The sequence below is a fragment of the Hemicordylus capensis genome, chromosome 5 (genome assembly GCF_027244095.1).
Source record: "Hemicordylus capensis ecotype Gifberg chromosome 5, rHemCap1.1.pri, whole genome shotgun sequence".
In the NCBI taxonomy this organism is placed as follows: Eukaryota; Metazoa; Chordata; class Lepidosauria; order Squamata; family Cordylidae; genus Hemicordylus; species Hemicordylus capensis.
Window position 1 is genome coordinate 254,381,187 of NC_069661.1, and position 17,436 is coordinate 254,398,622.

The 17,436-nt window shown below is 48.4% G+C and overlaps 2 protein-coding genes across 4 annotated transcripts in view; one reads left to right on the forward strand and one right to left on the reverse strand.

Moving 5' to 3' along the window:
- EXOC4 (exocyst complex component 4) overlaps nucleotides 1-17,436 on the forward strand; it is a 585,849-nt gene that overhangs the window by 550,350 nt on the left and 18,063 nt on the right. For both annotated transcript variants that reach the window (XM_053255624.1, XM_053255625.1), the window contains 2 exons: nucleotides 3,939-4,117; nucleotides 6,510-6,669. In XM_053255624.1, the coding sequence (XP_053111599.1) occupies nucleotides 3,939-4,117; nucleotides 6,510-6,669 (339 nt within the window). The remainder of the gene's footprint in view (nucleotides 1-3,938; nucleotides 4,118-6,509; nucleotides 6,670-17,436) is intronic.
- LOC128327198 (uncharacterized) overlaps nucleotides 1-17,436 on the reverse strand; it is a 31,976-nt gene that overhangs the window by 1,644 nt on the left and 12,896 nt on the right. The window lies entirely within an intron of this gene.

A 17,436-nucleotide genomic window follows, 5' to 3' on the forward strand; every position in this document is an offset into this window, starting at 1 on the left:
TGATAACACCCAGCACCAAAACTGCCTCCAGGTTCCTCCAAAACTGCCTGGAGCTGCTTGGCCACCACCCTCTCAATCACCTTGCCCAACCAAGGGAGATTGGTCTGTAACTATCCATCACTAAGGGTCCAGGGAAGGCTTCTTAAGGAGTGATCTAACCATTGTCTCCTTCAGACAAGGAGGCACCCTACCCTCCCTCAGCGATGCATTCATGATATTAACTAGGCCACCTGCAACAATCTCCCTGCTAGATAGAAGCAGCAAAGTTGGGCAAGGATCCAGAGAACAGGTGGTAGGTCTCACCGCTCCAAGCAGCTTGTCCACATCCTCAGGAATCACAGACTGAAACGGATCCAATACTGCAAGAGGGATCGCTGGACACCTCCTCCAGACCTTGCAGAAATAGTGGAGTCCAAGTCAGCCTAAATACAGGAGATCTTGCTTGCAAAGAACCCCTTAAAAGCATCACAGCAGAACGACCCAGGGGACTGATTTGAAGTAGAAGGAGTAGAGACTAAACTCCTCACAACCTGGGATAGCTCTGCTGAGCGCAAACATGCAGCTGCAATGTGCACAGACCAAAATCTTTTTTTCGCTGCATGCACCATCGCATATGTCTTCAAATGGGTAACATGCGGTATCCTGTCAGATTCGAACTGAGTTCTCCTCCACTTGCGCTCTAGTCGCCTACCCAACCGCTTCAGGCCCCGCAACTCCTCAGTATACCAAGAGGCCATTTTTTAAGCAGGTCAGAAGTGACGCTTAGGAGCAATCATGTCTACTGCCCTGATGAATTCCCTGTTCCAGGTTCCCACCAGGGCATCAACAGAATCACCGGCCGCACCATCAAAATCCTCCCAGGCCTTTTGAAATCCTTTTGGGTCCAGCAGCCATTTTGGATGGACCATCCTAATAGGTCCACCACCCCTGCAGGGGTGGATTGTGGCTGTGAAACCAACCTTAACCAGGTAGTGGTCCGTCCATGACAATGGAGAAACCACTGGATCGCCTACCCACGGAACACCCCCCTGATCCGAACAAAAGACCAAATCGAGTAAGTGGCCGGCAACATTAGTTGGTTCAGAAACTAATTGGGATAGGCCCATAGTTGTCATGACCGCTATGAATTCCTGAGGCACACCAGACAAGCCAGACCCAAAGTGAATATTGAAGTCCCCCAGCACTAAAAGTCTAGGAGACTCCAACACCAACTCCGCAACCACCTCTGTCAGCTCAGTTGGGCAGTGGGGTGGACGGTACACCAACAGAATCCCCAATCTATCCCTAGTTCCCAGCCTCAAAAATATGCACTCAATATAGGTCAACTGCCTCACAGCGGCCCTGGTAAGGGAAATGGTATTCTTATGGATCACAGCCACTCCACGCACACACACACACCCCGCCCACTTCCCCTGGCCTGCTCCATGACAGAGTAACCTGGTGGGAGAAGCTGAGCCCACACTGGACCACTCGCCTCCCCCAACCAGGTCTCAATTCTACAAGCCAGGTCGGCTCCCTCATCCACGATCAAATCGTGGAAAATTTCGGTCTTATTCTGAACCAACCTGGCATTGCAGAGGAGCAAGGCCAGACTCTGTGGATCGTTTGAGCTGCTCCCCAAGGACTGAGAGTTGGTAAAGCAGTTGGAAGTGGAAACAGTTACTAAATTCCTGACTTCCCTTCCCCTGTAACGGCCAGCTGCTCTGCCAGCGCCAATTCTTCTATTCCCTACCACTACAGTAATAGCTGCCCCAGAACTGCTGGGCGCGCCCCCAGCACCATCCCAATCAAGAGAGCCCAAACACATGTCTGCAAGAGGCCTGGCCCAACCCAACCCCCCAGCCCTATCCTCGAAGGCCCAGCCCCCAAGGCCCAAGTATGAAGCCTCGGGATTGGCCAGTCCTCGTATAACTGCTCAGAGCCTGCCTTCTGCCCCAGCCTGGTCAACAGAGCAAAACGTCTGCCTGCCGCATTTCAAGTTCCTACCTCCAGATCCAGCCTTTGGCCTTGGAGAGCCTGGGCTGGGGAAGACACTCTCCAGACCTGGATTCTGACCCTGCCCAGGGTGGCCTGCTGCAGTATCCTCCTCTGTGTGTGGCTTTGCTACTCCCCCCCCCTCTCCCCACTTCACGTCCTTGCTTCAAATCTGTTTTTTTCAAGCAATCAAGGCAGCCACAAGCCCCATAATCTGCAGTTGGGATGCATTATGGAAATTGGGCACATTTGCATAAATGTATATAATTGACACACTTTACAAAATTTGCCTTTTGTACAGTTCAGTTCAGAAGCTCTTCGGACGTTCTCAGGAAGCTGTGGGAAAGGAAAGACTTGTTCTCCCCCTTCCTAGATGAATGGGTCTTTGCTGGGGAAGCGAAGGCGTGCATCCCCTCCTCTCTGCGGAAGACCCAGGGCCAGTTTTTATATTGAATAGGATCAAATGGTAAAGCTTTTCCCAGATTGTAGCACTTCAGGCTACTGATGTGGTGGCGGATGGGAGTGGCGAGGATTGGCCTGTAAGCCATTTTGGTCAGGGGGCTAGCAAAGAGAGGCAGGAGAACAAGTTTGTGAAGTGGCAAGAGAGAGAAGTGGGTGGCCACGGGAAGCAGCCGAGAGAGAGAGAGAGAGGCTGAGCAAAGACACTCTGGTCCTGCCCAAGGAAATCTCTCTGCAGCATCCAAGTTGTTCAGTACTGCTGACACATCCTCAGGCTTTTCTGTGCAACCATGAGGACTAGCAGCATGAAAGATGAGATTCTCCAACTTCTTTGGAATCTATTGCACAACAATTGCAGCTGTGTAAATTTACAAGACCATGGGCTGAAAACAGTCTGAGGATCTCCCCCACCTGCCCCCACCCCGCAACAAACACATATAGAGCAGTAGAAAATACCTCCATGTTGAGTACTGTTATATTAATGACAGAACTTCATACAGTGAGATTATAAATATGCTAGGGCTGCATTTATTACATTGACTGAGATTAACATTTCTACCAATCTGTTAATTTTTTTGTCTGCTTCCCAAGTGACATTCCCTAAATTAAAATGTTCAAGGAGAGACATGGTTCTGAGTTCCCGTTGGCCTAGTTTGTCATCCTTCCTTACCTTGGATCAACAAGTTCATGCCAAGAATAATTCTGTTGTTATTTTAGACAGTACAGAAAAATGGTCACCATCCAGAATTTCATTCAGTGCCTCTGTGCAGCTTGGAGTTCCATCCATGCAGGAGCTCCCTGTCTTTAGCATGAGCAGTTAAATGCTCTGTGCATGCCAGCAATTCCCTGTGCATGAATGTAGCAATCTTCAAGGCCTTTCTAGTCCAACATCCTGTTTCCCACAGTGACCCATAAGCCAGAGCTGAAGGCCTGCCCCCGCTCCTGCTGTTGCTCCCCTGCAACTGGTATTCAGAGGCCTCCTGCCTCTAAATCTGGAGGTAGCCTATAACCTTCCAGACAAGGAGCCCCTGATAGACCTGTCCTCTGCGGATTGACCTATGCCCCTTTTATGCCCTCCAAGCGGGTGGCCATCACCACATCAAGTGGCAGAGAATCCCAGAAATTAATTATGCACTGTGTTAAATTTCATGGGATGATCTCTGGTTGTGAGAAAGGTAGAAAAACTTCTCTCTCTCTACACCGTGCATAATTTTATAAGCTTCCAGCATGTCTCCCCCGGTCACCTTTTTTCAAAACTCAAAAGCTACAGATGTAACCTTGCCTCATGAGGAAGACTCTCTAGCCCTCCTGATCATCTTGGTTGCCCAGCAACCAAATGAGAACAATCCTGTGATGTGCTGAGCGGCACATGACTGTGAAACACACCCTCCCCACTCTGCACATACCAAAAACACTGGATCTTGGCCACCATTGAGAGAGATTTCCCCCCAGAAAAACGCTGAAACTGTTGCCCGGCTACAGGAGGTCTTCTCTTTGCTTCCCAGGGTGCACTGCTTCCACTACTTGATCCCCTTGGCTAAGCAAGGGAACTACGCCATTGTTGCCAATGTGGAAAGCATGGACTATGACCCCAACGTGGTGCGACTCAACAAGGACATCAGTGCCATCGAAGAAGCCATGGGTGCCAGTCTCCAGCAACACAAGTTCCAGTATATTTTTGAAGGTCAGTGACTTTCCAGTGATCTGGGGTTGGCAGGCCAGTAGGGTTGGGCAGAGGAAGACACTTCTGCTCTTGGCGAATGCAGCCGTGCTGGAGCTAGGCATGTTCCTAGGTGCCAAGTCAAGGGAAAGGAACTTCTCAGTAGCTGCCCTGCCTAGTGCTCATAGTGATCCAGATGACATCGTCTACCTGGACTTCCAGAAAGCTTTCGACAAAGACTCTTGAGAAACCTTAGCAGACATGGGATAAGGGGACAAGTACATGTGTGGGTTGCTAACTGGTTGAAGGACAAGAAACAGAGGGTGGGTATAACTGGACCACTTTCACAATGGAGGGAAGTAAGAAGTGGGGTCCCCCAAGGATCAGTACCAGGACCAATGCTTTTTAATTTATACATAAATGATTTAGAAGTTCATTGGAATGAACTTGGAATGCACTCCCTGTTGAGATAAGAGCTTCTCCATCTCTGGCAACTTTTAAAAAGGCACTGAAGATATTGGTTCACCCACGCTTTTAATTAGATTTATAGTTTTTATACTTTTAATGTTTGTTTATATGATTTTAATGTTTGTTTATATTATTTTAATTGTAAGCCACCCAGAGATGCAAGTTTCGGGTGGTATAGAAATTAAATAATAAGTTGAGGTAAGCAGCAAAGCGGCCAGATTTGCAGATGATACCAAACTATTTAGGGGAGTGAAATCCAAAACAGATTGTGAGGAGCTCCAAACTGTCCACATGGGGGTGAAGAGATAAATTAATGGAGGAGAATTCTATCAACGGCTACTAGTCTGAGGGCTATAGGCCACCTCCAGCCTCAGGCAGGGAGCCTCTGAAACCCAGTTGCAGAGAGGGTATGCCTTCAGCTCCTGTCTGTGGACTTCCCAAAAGTGCCTGGTGGGCCACTCTGTGAAACAGGACGCTGGACTAGATGGGCCTTGGGTCTGATTCAGCAGGGCTGTTCTTACATTCTTATGAGGTGACTCTGTGTCTGGGTGGGACCATTTCAGACTGCAGGCTGAAAGCTCCATACAGAGAAATTCCTGGCACACCAGAAAAGATATCAGGGAGAAGGAGTTCTCGCCAGTTCTCCCTGATGTCTAGTTGTCTGTGTCAATTGAGTTTTTTGTGTGTGGAGGTGCATTCGGTCCTGCCCACCTGGAACCTGAAGTAGTACAGTCCAGGTACGGTTTACCACATGGGATATTGGTTCCTAAACCTTCTGTGTGCAAAGCAGGTGACCTACCACTTAGCTGTGCCTGAGACCAGGGGTTCTGAACCTCGAGTTCCCAGATGGTGATGTACTACAACTCCCATCATCCCAACCAGCCACAATGGCCAGAGTCCATTGTGACTTGGAATGAGTTATAATTCAACAATGCCTGAGGTTAGAAACCCCTGAACTAGGCTACAATGTAATATCTGGAAGCTGGCTGAAGCCTGAACCTTGGCGTCTTTCAGAGAGGTAGTACGATCTTGTTTGGACTGGATTTCAGTGACTAAGGATCTGTTCGGTAGGACGACAGAGTTTTACTATTAATGTTTCTTGTACTTCATTCTTGCTTGTTTGACGTGTGTGTGTGTGCGTGCGCGTACACACACACAAATGCACACAGATGCACTTTTACAAACTCCACAATCTTTCAGAATGGAACAGGTGGAAAAATTACTTTAAAATAAGTTTGGGGTGCATACAACCCAGAGGTCACAACTGGAGAATGGCACAGAGCTAGGTTTTAATGAAATCACTTGATTGATTTCTTTTTGTTGGAAGCCTCTCCACATACCAAAGTCTCGGATTGGGTAACAATATGTTAAGAATATCAAACCCTTATAAAAATCGAATGTATGCAGCATTTTCCCCAGAGTAAATTCTTCTTAGTAACTTTCTGCAACTTCTCTGGGTCCGTTGTTTTAGGCGTTGGGTTTTTCTGCAGGGTAAATCTGTTTTAAAATTCGCAGATGGAGGAGAGCCCATCGGGGTGGGTGCAAAGCCCGGCCAGGAAGCCTCACTTGCAAGGCATCTGCATCCAACTCCAGGCCACCATGGCGCGTTCTGTGGAGCCTTTTTCCAGCTTCAGGCTCATCAGCCCATCCCACCCTCACCATTCCCCGGTTCCCCGCATTGCATTTCATCAGACTGGGCAACCCAAATTGGTGACAGACATATATGCTGGAAAGCTTTCACATTTGTCCTAAAAGAAGCTGGTCCAGGAAAATTCATACTTTTGACTGATTTGTGTGCCCCATTAAGCAGAAGCAAGGTCTTTCATAACTTACTGTTTTGCTGAAATATATTTATTATTATTATTATTATTATTATTATTATTATTATTATTATTATTATATATGCTGTATGCTAGATCTTCCTTGCCTTTTCTGCTCCCTCCCACAGGTCTAGGCCACTTGATTTCCTGTATCCTCATAAATGGGGCCCAGTACTTCAAGCGCATCAGCGAGTCGGGCATCAAGAAGATGTGTAGAAACATCTTCATCCTTCAGCAGAACCTGACCAACATCACCATGTCCCGGGAGGCTGACCTGGACTTTGCAAGGTGAGATGGAATCTCTGCCTCTTGGTAATGCCCTGGCCAAAGTGCTGATGGCAAAAGCTGCACACACATCCAGCTAGTCTTAAAACAGCTGCACATCTGGCTCCATGCAAAGTGTTCATTTTACTCTTGGAAATCCTAAACAGCTTGAAGCTGGGCTATGAACTTGCCTGGGCATTAGGATCCCGACTAGCAGCCCTTCTGTGAGCACCCCCCGCCCCGCCCACTCATTGGAGGGAAGGCAGGTGGCACCTGGGGGGCTACAGCCTTCTCTCTGTGGTGTCCCGTCTTTGTGCTGCTCTCCCCCGAGAGGCTTGCCTGGCACCAGCCCTGCTCTCTTTTCAGCCTTAGAGGAAGACCCAGGGCTCTTAGTGCATGTCAACTTTGGTTCATGGTTTAATATGGCTTTTCAAAACTTTTTTGGCTGCTTGGCTTTGTCTTTTTTTGATGCTTCTAGTTTTAAAATACGTGTATGTACAGCACTGTGTGAGACATGCCTGAAAAGCAATATATGCATGCCTAAATGAAATAAATTGGTTCAGAAAGCTGTCTAATGCAGGGGCTGTAGTTTACTGGTTGCATGCAAGTTCTGCACAGAAGGAAGCCTGGCTTCAGTTCTCAGCATCTCCAGTTCTGCTTCTCGGGAGCTATTCACACATTATCTTGGGGTGATGGTTTTTTCGCAGATGCAGGAAGTCCTGCCTCCATCTGGGTTGACATGGATTAACATAATGGAGGAACTTGTGCTTCCTGGATCTTGGGCTGTGATCTTGAAGACTGCATGCAAAACTATGCCTCTGGGATCAAGGCTGAGATCTGTGAACCTCTGCTTCCTTTTCTTACATTTCTCATGCAAGTGCAGGTGGCAGTGCTTTTATTTCGTTTTGATTTTTTCTAGAAAGTATATGCTGCCGAGTATCTCAGCAACTGTGTGTATGTGTGTGCATGTTTGTGTGCGAGCGCACAGAAAGAGTTTATATTTAAAGCCAGACTGTCAGAACTGGGCCAGATGTTCACAAGTGAGAGGCATCTCTGGATCCAAGCTTTTGACCCAGATAATTGCAGCCATTTGGTCTGATTTCAGCCTCTCTCCACTCTGGATGGTTGACCGTGGTAGAGAAATATTCAAGGATATGTGGGCAGCTTTATGACCCCAGCTCAGATGTGAAGATTACTTGAGTTGCTATATCATGTGTTCTTCCCCATGCTTGAAAAGGATGGTGAGAACCACTGAATGTCAGAGTAGCGATGAGCCACAATGACATCGTGAGGATCTGTTCCAAAAATATTTAGTATTTTGCTTTTTTCTTGTCTCAGGTAAGCTATGCAGCCCTTGCCTTTATCATGTGGCTGGGCTCACTTCCTTGAGCCATCTGGATTGTTGAGGATGAAATTGTTTGTGGCCTGTAGCTACTGCTTGCTCATTCCTGCCATCTGCTTGTGGCATTTGGAAGAGGCAGCTGAGTGATCTTTAAGCATAATGGGAAGGTGATGGGATGGGATGGGATGTGGACGGAAGGTGATTTCATGTCAGGGATCTGGCCTCAGGACAAAAATCTGGCTGAGATGACTTCTGTGCCTTTTCCAGGCGGAAATTTGATGTGGGCCATGGACAGGCGCCCAGGTTAATGAAAGCAAGCATCAACACACACACACACACACACACACACCCCTGCAAAGGCTTGCATTGATTTTGCAAATAGATACAAGCAGTGCAGGCAGCCTCTCTCAGCCGATTGTCTCTTTAATCTTGGCAGTAGTTATTTCAGCAATGGACAGCTGAACGGATGAAATATTCATAAGGATATTTTTGGGGTCAGGAATCAGAAAGCTTGTCTGGACTGAGCTGGGAAGCTTTTGTGTCCCGTCCCCCCTCCCCCTGCTCCTCGCATCATCCACCAATAATGGAAGGGGAAACTCTCTTGTCTTTTGTCCTCCTCTGTTCCCCGGGACTGAATTAGATGGGTGAAGAAGTCTGACTGGAGCAGATTTAGGGGGAACAAAGTCCTCTGGCAAGCTTCAATTATTTGGATTCTCATATGGGGAATGATCTCATTATTGAGTTAGCCTATTCATAATAACATTGACATAGGGAAATTACAAAACCCCCAGGCAGAGAGGGGGGGGCTCCATTACTGATTCTCTTCAGAATAGAATTCTCAAATTCAATCATTTCCTTTTTAAATGATTTTTTTTTTTAAGGACTGGAACTGTTAACTAAATTAGTCCGGGCTTTTGGCAGGCGGCACTGGGCTTGAACATGTGCTGACAGCAACCGAAGCAGAGGCCCAAGTGCACAGGAGGGCGAGGCGAGGCGGAGAGCGTGGCGAGGGCAGAGCACCCGCCTCCCCAGCTGCCCTCTGGGACGGGGATGCTGGGCCCTTAAGGCCGCCTCCCTTCCGGCCCATGATGTGCCGCCACCCGCTGCCACCTGGGGCTTCGCTCAGGAGCAGAACTGCAGCCCTGGCCAGTCCTTTCCTAGCTGCCTGCAGCTCCTCTCCTGCCCAGCCACTCCAGGGACCTCCAAGCTCGGCAAGAGACAGGCCCCCACTCCATCCCCAGGTGAAGGGAAAGAGGGAGTTGCCAGGTCTGATCTGGCTGGATCAATGGACTGGCTCCCTTCAGCTGAATCTGGGCAGGCAGACTGGGCTTTGGCCCTCAGGTGCCTGCTCACAGCTCCTGCCAGGTGCTTTCCCCTCTCCATCATCCCCATCTGCAGCCAAGCAGGGCTCCAGCCACCTGCATCCAAGGCCACTCGAGGCACCTGCCAGCACTGCCTTTGACTTACACACAGTTCCCAGATAACCTTCTGTCCAAGCACAGCTCAGGTCCAGATCCCTGAACTTGCATTGCAAACTACCCTGAGATGCTATGTAGGGCGGTCTAGAAATACAGCAAATAAATGCCGTCCGTGTCATGTTGGAGAGTCCCCTCCAGCTGCCCTCAGCCCATGTTCTGCAGCCCTTTGAGAAGCTGAAGCAGCCCCAGCCCAGGCCTGACTTGCTGCTCCCTCGGTGTCCAGGCTAGGCCTGGTCAGGCTCTTCAGCAAGATTCAAAGAGGTTCTCTTTGTACCCCTAAATCAAGCGTTTCTGGGCTAGCAGTTGTGCATCTTCCTGTGTCCACGAAGCCTCTTACGCTGGTGACAGTGAAGTCCACGGGAACATATGAAGCTACCTTTGGACTCCCACAATGCACAGAAGGGACTTTTGAGCCTCAGGCCACCAGACCCTTCTCTCTTCCAGTTTCAGCTATGCTGCTGGCAGTTTTGCACTGAGGCTTTAATCCTCTCATAAAAACAGCCCTGCTGGATCAGGCCCAAGGCCCATCTAGTACAGCATCCTGTTTCGCACAGTGGCCCACCAGATGCCGCTGGAAGCCACAGGCAGGAGTTGAGGGCGTGCCCTCTCTCCTGCTGTTACTCCCCCGCAACTGGTACTCAGAGGCATCCTGCGTTTGAGGCTGCAACTAGTAGCCATTGATAGACCTCTCCTCCATGAAGTTATCTAAACCCCTCTTAAAGCCATCCAGGTTGTTGGTTGTCACCACATCTCGTGGCAGAGAATTCCACAAGTGGATTATGCGTTGTGTGAAAAAGTACTTCCGTTTGCTGGTCCTAGATTTCCTGGCAATCAGTTTCATGGGATGACCCCTGGTTCTAATATTATGTGAGAGGGAGAAGAATTTCTCTCTTTCCACTTTCTCCACCCCATGCATGATTTTATAGACCTCTATCATGTCTCCCCGCAGTCATCTTTTTTCTAAACTAAATAGCCCCAGGTGTTGTAGCCTAGCCTCATAAGAAAGGTGCTCTACGCCCTTGATCATCTTGGTTGCCCTCTTCTGCACCTTTTCCAGTTCTACAATGTCCTTTTTTAGATGTGGTGACCAAAATTGTACACAGTACTCCAAGTGTGGCCACACCATAGTTTTGTATAAGGGCATTATAATATTAGCCGTTTTATTTTCAACCCCCTTCCTAATGATCCCTAGCATTGGGTTTTACTTTTTCACAACTGCCGCACATTGAGTCGACACTTTCAACGAGCTGTCCAATACGACCCCAAGATCCCTCTCCTGGACAGTCACTGGCAGCTCAGATCCCATCAGCATATACTTGGAAGTTGGGGTTCTTCATCCCAATGTGCATCACTTTACACTTGCCAGCATTGAACTGCATTTGCCACTTTGTCGCCCACTCACCTAGTTTGGAGAGATCCTTTTGGAGCTCTTCACAATCAGTTATGGATTTCACTACCCGAAAGAGTTTGGTATCATCTGCAAATTTGGCCACCTCACTGCTTACTCCTACTTCTAGATCATTAATGAATATATTAAAAGGTACCAGTCCCAGTACAGCTCCCTCAGGTACCCCACTTCTTCCTTCCCTCCATTGTGAAAACTCTCCATTTATACCTACCCTCTGTTTCCTGTATTTCAACCAGTTAGCAATTCACACATGTACTTGTCCCCTTATCCCATGACTGCTAAGTTTCCTCAGGAGTCGTTGATGAGGAACTTTGTCAAAAGCTTTTTGGAAGTCCAGGTAGACTATGTCAACTGGATCACCTTGATCCACACACTTGCTGACACTCTCAAAGAATTCCAAAAGGTTGGTGAGGCAAGATTTGCCTTGGCAGAACCCATGCTGGTTCACTCCCAGCAGGGCCTGTTTTTCTATGTGCTTTACAATTTTATCCTTGAGGATGCTTTCCATCAATTTGCCTGGAACGGATGTTAAGCTAACTGGCCTGTAATTTCCCGGATCACCCCTGGATCCCTTCTTGAAAATCGGTCTTACATTTGCTACTCTCCAGTCCTCTGGTACAGAACCTGATTGCAGGGTAAGTTATATATTTTAGCAAGGATGTCCGCAATTTCACATTTGAGTTCTTTGAGGACTCTTGGATGGATGCCATCCGGCCCTGGTGATTTGTTAGTTTTCAGTTTTTCCAGACAGTTTAGAACATCATCTCTCGTCACTTCTGTCTGGCTCAGTTCTTTAGCCGCCATCCCCGAAAAGACTGGTTCAGGAACAGGTATATGCTCAGTATCCTCTGCCATGAAGACGGACGCAAAGAACTCATTTAGCTTCTCTGCAACCCCCATATCCTCCTTAATAATCCCTTTCACTCCCTCATTGTTAATGGTCCAACTGCCTCCCTGGCAGGTTTCCTGCTTCTGATGTATTTAAAGAAGTTTTTGTTATTCCCCTTGATGCTTTTGGCTAAATGTTCCTCAAACTCTCTTTTCGCCTCCTTTATTGTTGCCTTGCATTTCTTTTGCCAGAGTTTGTGTTCCTTTCTGTTCTCTTCATTTGGACAGGCCTTCCAATTTTGGAAGGAAGTCTTCTTCCCTTTTATGGCTTCCTTGACAGTACCCGTTAGCCATGCTGTCATCTTCCTGGACCTAGTTGTACCTTTCCTCTTTTGGGTTATACAATCTAACTGGGCTTCTAGTATTGTAGTTTTGAGTAAACTCCATGAAGTCTGGAGCGAAGTGACTCTCTTGATTTTCCCTTTCAGCTTCCTTTTCACCATACTCCTCATTTTGGAGAAGTTTCCTCTTCTGAAATTCAAAATGTCTGTGTTAGACTTCCTTGGTGATTCTCTCCCCGCATGTATGCTGAATTCTCATGTCAGACATATTCTGATGTCAGAATATGTACATATGTATAGATCATAATTTCAAAGCCACTTTTTGACCAGTCTTCAAACTAGTTTACCAAACATGTACAAAATATACCTTATTTTAAAAGCCACTACCCAAAATATAAAATATTGAAACTGCATGTATAAAATGCAACCAAAAAAACCAACACCCATTCCCCAAAGCCCAATGGAACAGGAAGCTTCGCTGACCATTTAAATACTGAAAACAAGCAGGCCTAAGAGGCTTTCCAGGGTAGAAGGTTGTGTGACGAGGGTGCCACCACTGGAAAGCCCCTGCTCCTTGTAGCTGTTGGTCTGGCCACCTAGAGTGTTGGAGCAGGGCTTTATTTGCTGATGGGCACACTGGGAAAGCCCCATAGCCACGCTTCTCCCCTTCAGCCTGCCTCATCCAACAGGTTGCTTATAGCTGCACAGAAGTTTCCTCCAATAAGGAGGCAGCATGCAGCTCTCTTCTGCTCAGGATGTTGGTGGTGAGATTCCACTGGGGGCGGGGGGCATGCACGCAGCGGGAAAATCCTCTTCTGCTACTGATGCTCACATTCAGTGTTTATTCGACACCAGCAGAGTGCTGAATATTTTACGGAGCCAGCTTAGTTCAGGATAAGTGAGCAAGTGATCAGGCTTCTGTGAGCACTTTGCTGGGGAGGCACAGATTGGCAGAAGACATAGCAGAGTGCTAGATCAGATGCCCTGCATGCAGAAGGTTGCAGATGCTGTCCCGGGCATCTCCAGTTCAACCATTTCAGGGCTGAGGAAGATCCCCCACGTCAGAGCCCAGAGAGCCACAGGCAGCTCTGAGCCAGACAGGCCAATGGCTTGGCTCAGGATAAACCCACTTCCTAGGTTCACGCTGTGAATGTGTATGCGATCATTGTTAAATAAAGCAAACTCCTTTGCCTGAAATATCCATGTGAAAATAGCAGCTCATTCTACAGGGTGTGATGTAGCTTTTGATAAGCAGCAACCTGAGCGTGATACAGACTGAGACATTTTGGATTCAGTTCAGCTCCCGCAGAAACATTTGGCAATATACTGCATGGTTTTGACAATGGTCCACTCAGCTGCAAATATTTTCTTAGGATATGGCTCCACGACGCTGGTGCTATGTGGCAAATCACACCCAGTTGCCAGGGTCCCTCTTTATGCTGTCATTGTGTGGTTGCATTGTTTTTCATTCTGTTTAGTTGCAGGCTGCAGGGGTTTTCCTCTCGACTATTTGGGATGTGTCCATTTGGGCACTGGGAATTGGTAATGTAATGCTGCCACCTACTGGAAATTTCTGGCAGTAACAGGACATTGATTTACTTATTTTTTACTGATGGGCAAGCTCACCGAGGTTTGCATAAGGTTGTCTTGGCAATGAGTGGAGCCGTTTCCTGCAAGTTTGGGAAATGGCTCTGCTTCTTTCTGAGCCAGTCCAGATTTGGACCCCTGCCTTGCCAGCCCCAGAGCTGTCACGTGCTGCTGAGGCCAGCAAGAGGGCTTGCTGATTAATCCAACACTCCACCTACTGAAGACCCTTGGAGCAAGAGGCTCTTCACTGGTGGGTTGCTGTTATCCTCCGCCCGGTGTTTTTTGGGCTGCAATCCCTTTCCGTCTCCCTAATGGAATCACTAAACGGGAAACTCAACAGGGAGAATTAATCTGAGCTGAAGAGGAATTCAGGGGCTCGTGCGTGCTTCTCCTTTAAAGTGAGCATTACCAATCCCCTGAATTTTGTTTCCAGGCCACATTTAGCAAACTTTGCAACCATCTCTATTTATTGTGAATCAGCTTTGTTTTCTGTGTTGATCCACCCTGCTGGTGCCCCAGTAATCCAGCACCTGAGGTGACTGCCTCATCAGGCCTCATTGAAAGGCTGCCCCGAGACAGAAGCACTGATCACAAAAACATACATCAGCAGCAACCAGATGTCCTAAGCAGTGGTCACCCATCAACAAAAGCCTTCTCCTTTAAAAAATAAAAAGTTATCATCAAGGAGTGAAACCTGAGCAGTACCAGGCAGGCTTCCCTGGAGAGTGCATTTCACAGCAACGGTGCCACAGCTGAGAAGGCCTTCTCTCTCAGGGAAGAGACCTGGTCTTGTGGTAGCAAGCATGACTTGTCCCCTTAAGCTAAGCAAGGTCTGCCCTGGTTGCATATGAAAGAGAGACTAGAAGTGTGAGAACTGCAAGATATTCCCCTTAAGGGATGGAGCCATTCTAGGAAGAGCATTTAGGCTCCAGGTTCCTTCCCTGGCATCTCCAAGATAGGGCTGAGAAAGATTCCTGCCTGCAGCCTTGGAGAAGCTGCTGCCAGTCTGTGTAGACAATACTGAATGAGGTAGACCTATGGTCTGAGTCAGTATATGGCAGCTTCCTATGTTCTTGTACCTGCCTGCTAAGCCTCAGCTGGTGTAGAACATAGAGCAGAACCTCAGGTGTTCAATGGAGTAGGGATGTGCATGAACCAAGGTTCGGGCCCAGGTTTGATGCTGGCGGGGGGTGAGGGCAGCGAGCAGGATCCTTAAAAAGGAGGAGAGCACATGTGCGGGTTCTTGGGAGGAGTGCCACCACAGCAGGAATCTGCATGGGGCAGCAGAGAGCAGGAAAGGATTTGCTCTCCAACCTTTAAAGATCTGGCTTGCCACCCCCCAGCGGCGCTGAACCTGTGCACGGACCTCTGTTCATGCACATCCCTAGAGTGGAGTGCATTGGACAGAACATACAGAAGAAGCTAGTTCTCCAGGTAACCAGGTCCGTGTTTCGGGCTTTAAATGTAAGATCAAGCCCCTTGATTTGGACCTGGAAGTGAATACACAATCCCTGAGTTGCTAGCTCCAGCCAGCCGGCCCCCATTAATATTCTGGCCTTCCTTTGGCTATGGATGTGGGGCTGGAATGAGAAGCCCCTGGGGTGAGGTGAAGGCCCTCTAATGGGCTCCAGCTTGCGTGTTTGCATGGCACCTGCTTGAGCTTAGCTTTATGTTTGTGCTTCAGAACGTGCTTTACTGAGTTTTCAATTAAGGACTTGGCTCCCAAAATTTTTTCCTTTCCCTTTTTAATGTTTCCCCCTCTTGTTTGTCGTCTTCCCTGTAGTTTCTGCTGAGCTCTGATCTCAGCATAGCTTTAATTAGCTCTAATTAGCACTTGTGCTACATTAACAACAACAACAAAAACAACCTCCCAACCATGGCGGATTAAGTCCAGACTCTGTGCTTTTTCTCATTGTTGCTCCCGTTTGTGTTGGGTGATGAAAGGCAGGCTTCCCTCGCTTTCTGCAGATGCGGGCAAGAGAGCAGAGTTGCCAGTTTGGGTCCTTTGTCTTTCAGAGCTGCCTTGAAGGGAGAATCTTGGCAGCTGCCGCTTCTCCTATCGTCATGATACAACCGTGGGGGAAACAGTTCTATTCAGAGCAGCCGTTTAAATACATGGATCGGCTGCCCAATCGCTCTGAATCAGGCAGAACTGTGTTCTTGGGTGCTCTCGGATCTCTTCTTAGCTGGCAGCACATTTCCGTGTTGCTCACTCAGGCTTCATCCTCTTCTGCCCATCTGCAGCTCTTTCGGCGAGTGAGGCCTCGGGCAGACAATTCTCTCTCAACTGGGCCTCAGTGTTTGGGGAGCCCTGGAGGCTTTTTCCTCAGCCAGGCCTTCTCATGAGTCCGGCCCTCACAAGCCACTGCCCCTCAGCTGCCTCCTGGGCAGAATGGCTCGCTCGGCCAGGTCGTGGGCTGCTTGCGGGCCTCTTTCTTCACCAGACCTCCTCATGCGGCTGTTGGTCTGCTGCGGGCTTTTGCTCTCTGGCTTTTCCCCTTGGATGTGGCCCTCCTGCTTTGAGAGCGGTCCTGCATCATTTCCCACCTACTGGACGGGGCATAGTAAGAAGCAGGAGTCCCACATTTAGTTGTTTTTTCCATATAGCCGGTCCCATTCTGAAGGCTCAGAACAAGTAGCCAGACTTTTTTTAAAAAATACACTGAATTCAAAGTCTAAGAAAACAGCTTTAGAAAGGCAAAAATAGCCAACATTGGCTTAAAAGACCAGCCCTGAGATGTCAAAATGTGTCTGGAGTGAGCCCCCGTTCCCCGAACATAGATCTCTCTGTGCCTTCATAGCCTGAACAGATTGAAAAGAGACATGATATAAAAAGAGAAGCCCCAGCCGGCCCTTCATCTGTGATCAGAACCCACTTTCCTCTCAGCTTCACAGTTTGTATGACAGACAGACCAGTGTCAGCCTTGTCTCTCCCTCGTGTCTTTTTAAAAATTATTTTTAAAGTGCCCTGTGAGCATTTTAACTGCTCATCTTTCACCTCTGTCTTACACATAAAACTGTAAACATTTTAAAGAGAGGTACAAAACCACTCTGGATATTGCAGGGGGAGGTAGGCGTGTGACATCACAGGTACCAGCCAATAGACACCTTCCATGGGTGCATTATCCTCCATGATGGGGAAAAGCCTGCACCACCACCACTGGGCTATTCATACGGCATCCCCCCTGTGTTCGGTGGAGACACGGGGAGGGCAGGTGTGTGTCTGCCAGCCCTGCCCCCTGATGCTGACGCAACTGCTGGCTTCATACCCCTGTGGCTGGGCATTTGCGCCAAACCCGGACACACCCCTGCGGACAGTCCCGGCAGACAAATGCACAGCCACGGAGGGTCATTGCCAGTGAGGCACGGGTGGCAAGTGCAGCCTCACTCCCCCTGGCCCGTCTCCTCATGCAGGGAGGGCCACTGCCTAAGCCGTGCTACCTGGGACTGGGGTTTCATCCAGGCTTCCATGGGGGTGGGGCGGGGGTTGCTGGCTTGTTTTTCCTTTCCCCCACCTGAAGGACTGTGGGAGCTCACTGAAACGTCAGTAAATCGTAACAGTAATGATACACTTTATTATTGCAAGGAAGTGTTACTAGAAGAAATAGTAGCCATATTCTAGCATACAAAACAGTAATAGCAACAATAAAAATAGTAACAGTATTCTAGCAACAATGAAGGGTTACAAGAGAAAAAGAGGGTCCCCCTTGGGAGTGAGGAACTCTGTTTATAGAACGGAAGGACTGTCTTGGCCCCTCTTGGTGACAGTATGCTTGTGCACAGCCGTAGCTGGCTGAGGGTGTTATT